This window comes from Oncorhynchus clarkii, chromosome 16, assembly GCF_045791955.1.
Source record: "Oncorhynchus clarkii lewisi isolate Uvic-CL-2024 chromosome 16, UVic_Ocla_1.0, whole genome shotgun sequence".
Lineage (NCBI taxonomy): Eukaryota > Metazoa > Chordata > Actinopteri > Salmoniformes > Salmonidae > Oncorhynchus > Oncorhynchus clarkii.
In genome coordinates this window covers 9,516,378-9,522,377 of record NC_092162.1, presented here as the reverse complement: position 1 = coordinate 9,522,377, position 6,000 = coordinate 9,516,378, and the positions used below count along the sequence as shown (strand labels likewise).

At 42.7% G+C, this 6,000-nt stretch overlaps 1 protein-coding gene across 1 annotated transcript in view; it reads right to left on the bottom strand.

Annotated features, from left to right (window-relative positions):
- LOC139367839 (myosin XVB) overlaps nucleotides 1-6,000 on the bottom strand; it is a 34,895-nt gene that overhangs the window by 22,663 nt on the left and 6,232 nt on the right. Inside the window, 5 exon segments of the mRNA XM_071106178.1 lie at nucleotides 364-533; nucleotides 766-1,001; nucleotides 1,132-1,352; nucleotides 1,709-1,766; nucleotides 1,915-1,992. Coding sequence (XP_070962279.1) covers nucleotides 364-533; nucleotides 766-1,001; nucleotides 1,132-1,352; nucleotides 1,709-1,766; nucleotides 1,915-1,992 — 763 coding nt within the window.

Genomic DNA, 6,000 nt, shown 5'->3' with positions numbered 1-6,000 from the left:
AAGAGGCGGGTGGACAAACAAAAACCCACAAATTCTGACAAACTCCGAGCATTGATTATGCAAGAATGGGCTGCCATCAGTGTGGCCCAGAAGTTAATTGACAGCATGTCATGGCGGATTGCAGAGGTCTGGAAAAAGAAGGGTCAACACTGCAAATATTGACTCTTTGCATCAACGTCATGTAATTGTCAATAAAATCCTTTGACACTTATGAAATGCTTGTAATTATACTTCAGTATTCCATAGTAACATCTGACAGAAATATCTAAAGACATTGAAGCAGCAGACTTTGTGGAAATTAATACATGTGTAATTCTCAACACTTTTGGCCACAACTGTACTGTTATAACCCCTCTCACTCACCGTTGAAGGTATGTATGTCCATCACCATATTTCCTCTCCTCTGATTGGTTGTCCACTCCAGCTGGGAGGGGGGGTGGAGGCGGGAGGCAGGGGAGGGTAACTTGAGGGAGGTGAGGAGTTTGTGCTGGCACAGAGAACGATATTCACCTGGACCATGATCAGATACATACCTGTTCACAGGAGAGACAGAGAAACACAGACTTACATACCTGTTCACAGGCGAGACAGAGAAACACAGACTTACATACCTGCACATGTAACACAAAACCAAAGAACCAAGAACATAATGGATGACAAAGAGATTACATTTTAATGCCTTTCTTCTAGTACTACACAAAGCACATGTTTAATCACTCCAAAAAAGACATCTTTACAAATGATTCTTCTCACTGCGCTGCTTACTTGAGCAGGGGTTTGTCCAGGGCTGGGGAGGGGGTGAATGTACTAAGACAGTAGGCCAGTAACAACCAGCCCCGCAGCGCCACCTCCTCTGACTCCCTGCCCCAGGTGGTGTGGGCCAGCTGGGCTAGAATCTCATCCCTCAGGGGGGGTCTAGTCTGGCCCTGCTCCACAATGTAGTTCCCCAACATCTGCTCCTGCCAGCCACTCAGATCACTGTCCCCTGCAAAACGCAGTATCTGAGGAGGGAATGACGGGGATATAGAGGGAGGTGACATGAAGTTAAGATAACACCATCACCATACTGTAAGCATCTGTGTTCTTGTCCCTATATCAGTGTGTGTGTGTGCATGTGTGTCCAGTACTGACCAGTTTGTGGATCTCCAGAGCGGTTTGAGCGTCTTCAGGCTCCAGAGAGGTCAGAGGTCGCTGGAGGGAGTAGCCCTGTGGCTGACACCAGCCATCCTTCAGTGTGGCGTTGGCGTATCGTGAGAAGGGGTAGCTGTCGATATCGAGGGGCAGGATTAGGGTGTTTTGTGCTTTCACCTGTGGAGGCGCCACCTCTGTCACCCCTGATACGTGCTGCCGCCCTGGTGGAGAGACACAGAACTAGAATCACACACAGAGAAAAGACAATGGCAGCCTTGGGTCCAGTCCAACAACAACCTGTCATTTACTTGTTCTGTTTGCAGAGCACAAGAAGTCAGATAAAAGCGTTATGTTCTACATAAATGTTTTAGCCAATCCCAGCCCTCCTCAACCCATCTTCTCCATTCCCAGCCCTCCTCAACCCATCTTCTCCATTCCCAGCCCTCCTCAACCCATCTTCTCCAATCCCAGCCCTCCTCAACCCATCTTCTCCAATCCCAGCCCTCCTCAACCCATCTTCTCCAATCCCAGCCCTCCTCAACCCATCTTCTCCAATCCCAGCACTGCTCTCACTCACCTGCTGCACTGCGTAGTCTGGCCGATAGCTCAGCCGGAATCTCCAACGTTCTCACATCCTGGAAAAGGGAATTATCAGGAAGGAGTATTTTATTAGACCAGAGGCTCCTTTTAAATATACGGCTCTGAATTCTATATCTAATAACATACTTCAATTGGAATAGATTTTGTACAGGTGTTAAGAAACAAACTGTAGTTAGCTCCCACCATTCCTGTAGAGTACGAATCCTGGGTCTTTGTGGTGGTGGTACTTTTCACCGTGCTCCTGTCATTCCTGTCTTTTTCCTGAGAGCAAACAAACACACAGCTTCGACTGAGTTGAGCCCCAAGCTATCTATATGATGTTAAATAGTTTTCATCCAATCAGGAGAGGCTGAGCACTGATAGGCAGCGAGGACCCCTCCTTTCAATATAACAGAAACCAAACGGACAACCCATGAACACACAGCTGTCAAAGCTTTACACAAACAGGAATCAGCAATTAATTTCATATAATCAATTATATCCAGCCTTTTCTCAATTATTTCCCAGCTTGTGAATAAACCTTCGACTGTTTTTCTCCAGGTGTTTCTCCTGTACCTGTCATCAGGTGTGCTTATTCTACCTGCTCAGGAGAGGCGTGAAGAGGTCTGTCAGGTAAACAGACTATGGACAGAGAGAGAGAGTCCAGTCCTATTCTCAGTAACACAACCTGCTATATATCCCAGCTGCCTTCCCTCCGCCCACAATACAAGCCACACGGATGCTAGAGTCCAGAATGCAATCCTTTATCTTATGGTTTACAGCCTGAGCTCGATACAGCTAAAGGTGTCCCCTCATATCCCTGTGAACGTATCATCCTGTACTCTTCTGTTATGATGTACGTACATCCCTTGTTAATGGATTTACTGAGGTGTATTGATGGGCGTGTGTGGGTTACACAGTACACAAACAAAGAAACACACAAACAAAATGTAGTTGTATGCTGAGGTGCATGGGTGCACACACACACACACACACACACACACACACACACACACACACACACACGCACACACACACACACACACACACGCAAAGAAAATGTAGTTTCCTGATTAAGAGATTTGCTGATGTGATTGCTGGGTGGTTAATGGGTGCTGTCAGTTTACTAAACGTGTGTCAGCTACATCTGTTGCAATTAAAAGCGATAGTCCACTAGAGTATCTGTATCGTAATCCTTTCATTAATCCACCACATTTGGTATGATGGGGACAATATCTATACATCCATTCCTGTAACGGGGTAAGTGACTGATTGCCGGAAAGTCAGGCACAGGAGAGCAGAGATGGGTGATAACTGGATAACTTTAAAATACACCCTGGCCCAAAGGCACAGGCGAGACAGCACAAAGCACAACCACGGTAACATGAACCGGATAAACAAAACAAACAAACCTAGGTTTGAAACAAACCTAGCGCAAGCCAGCCTGTAGCGTTACACCCTACACAAAGAACAATTCCACACACAGACATGGGGGAAACAGAGGGTAATATACATTTAGTCTGATGAGGGAATGTGAACCAGGTGTGCGGGAAAACAAGACAAAACAAATGGAAAATGAAAGGTGGAGTGGCAATGGCTAGAAGACTGGTGACGTCGACTGCCGAAAGCCGCCGCACAAGGAGAGGGACCGACTTCGGTCGGAAGTCGTGACAATTCCACAGAGTTTGAATTCAACATTACTTATCAAGTAATATACAGTGCCTTCAGAAAGTATTCCCACGCCTTGACATTAAAAAAAAAAAAATGATTGAGATTTTGTGTCAATGGCTTCCATACAATAATGACAGTAACTATACAAGCCTAAATAAGTTCTGGAGTAAAAATGTGCTTAACGTGGATTTTTGAAAGACTACCTCATCTCTGTACCCCACATACATACAATTATCTGTAAGGTCCCTCAGTTGAGGAGTGAATTTCAAACACAGATTCAACCACAAAGACCATGGTGGTTTTCTCAATGCCTCAGTGTCTCGCAAAGGCTACCCATTGGTAGATGGGTAAAAACAAAAGCTGACATTGAGGTTATTAATTACACTTTGGGTGGTGTATCAATACACCCAGGCACTACAAAGACACAGGCGTCCTTCCTAACTCAGTTGCCAGGAAGGAAGGAAAGCGCTCAGGGATTTCACCACGAGGCCAATGATGACTTTAAAACAGTTACAGAGTTTAATGGCTGTGATAGGAGAAAACTGAGGATGGATCAACAGTGAACTTACTTACTAATCTAAATGACAGAGTGGAAAGAATCAAGCCTGTACAGACTAAAAAATATCCCAAAACATGCATTCTGTTTACAACAAGGCACTAAAGTAAAACTGCAAAAAAAATGTGGGAAAGAAATTACCTTTATGTCTTGAATACAAAGTGTTATGTTTTGGGGCAAATCCAACACAACACATCACTGAGTACCACTCTTCATATTTTCAAGCATGGTGGTGGCTGCATCACGTTATGGGTATGCTTGTCATCGTTATGGGTAGGTTAGATTGGATGTTTATTTAGTGACATGCACAGGGTCACAGATGCCGTAAAATAGCACCAACAATACAGGTGTGAATAAAACAATAAAATAAATACAGAATTATAATAATATATAATAATAGACACATAATATATCGTTCATTGACAAATATACATTGCAGTTGCTTAGCAAGATGACATTGAATGTTTCTGAGTGGCCTAGTTACAGTTTTGACTTAAATCGACTGGAAAAATCACTGGCAAAAATGTAGAAAAACATGTTTTCACTTTGCCATTATGGGGTATTGTGTGCAGATGGGTGAGAAAAAACATATATTTAATCGATTTTGAATTCAGGCTGTAACAATAAAATGTGAAATAAGTCAAGGGGTACGAATACTTTCTGAAGGTACATGTACATGGTACATGGTACTAAGTGTTCACAACAGCTCTACCAAGTGATCGATAGCCTCTCTTTCTTTCTCCCTGGCCTGTCATCATGACAACAGCGTCCATAGTCCAAGTCCCATAAAACAATAACACCCAATGAGACTAATTCAATAACCAGCACCCAAAGGGGAAGCGAAAAGAAAGTAAACTAAACCGCTCTAATAGATGAACACGGAGAAAAATGAAATGAACAACAATAGATTAGAGAAATATAAAGGGAGAAGACCACCTTCACCATCATCCACCTTAACAGCAAACAAAAACTAAACATTGGCAATAGTATCCTCTCTCTTACTTCCTGTCACTCTTCCTCCCTCTTTCTCGCTTTCACCCTCTCCCTCCATCTCTCTCTTCTTCCCCTAAACTCTCAAAATGTCAATACAGCCCTGAAGAAGATGCAGTATTATCAAGTATTAAAAAGCCTATTGATAAAAGAAGCAATACCTGTTAATATTCCTGTATTAGTCCAGAGAGGGAGGCAGAACTGACAAGCGGAAGGAGAGATGCCACAGCCTCTTACTTCAGTAATATGGGTTAAAGTCCAAGACAGGAAGGGTGTGCGTGCATGCGTGTGTGTATGAGGAACACGAAAAAGAGAGAGAATGGGTATGGAAAGAACATAAAATAATTTAGAAGGTGGTAAGTGTAGGTAAATTGGACAAGGACAGGAGGTAATTGAAACATTTCGGTGACCACGACCTGTTTACATCACATTACATTATAAAAAAAAAGTTGCAGGCATTGTGTTACTTAGTTAGGGTTGTTTTCTTGAAAAATAACCGGGTTGGGTTGTTGATGATGGGATATTGAGATATGACCCAGTGGGTCAGATTAGAAGGCTGGAGCCGTAGTTTAGAAGGGGTGTGGCTTTTAGGACATTATTTTTGGCCACCCGTGATAGCAAATATAATTCCGCTTATTCTGTTCTGTTGTTATCACGTTTGTGACTTTAATGAGATTTACACTAGTGTATAAGTCCCTTATGAGCTTTAGAGCATATTGTAATTTTGGGGTAGATGCCACTTTGTTACAACATGTAAATAATAACATTATTAATTTAGTTTAAGAATATGTAATGTGCAAAATTATTAAAGGAACATTTTAATTTGCAGTGTACATGCTTGAAAAAGAAGTGTACAAACGTAACATGCGGAACAGGATAAGTCAACCCAGCGTGAAAGGGAATAAACCCCAGAACTGATTCCAACAACCCAACACGTGGAATTATTCATGCAACCCAGACAAACAAAAAAAACAGTGTGTGTTCTATCTAATATTTACCCAACGCTGGGTTATCAAATAACCCAAATTGGTTTGTTTTTAACCCATCATTTTTTAGAATGTACCTGGCAGTGA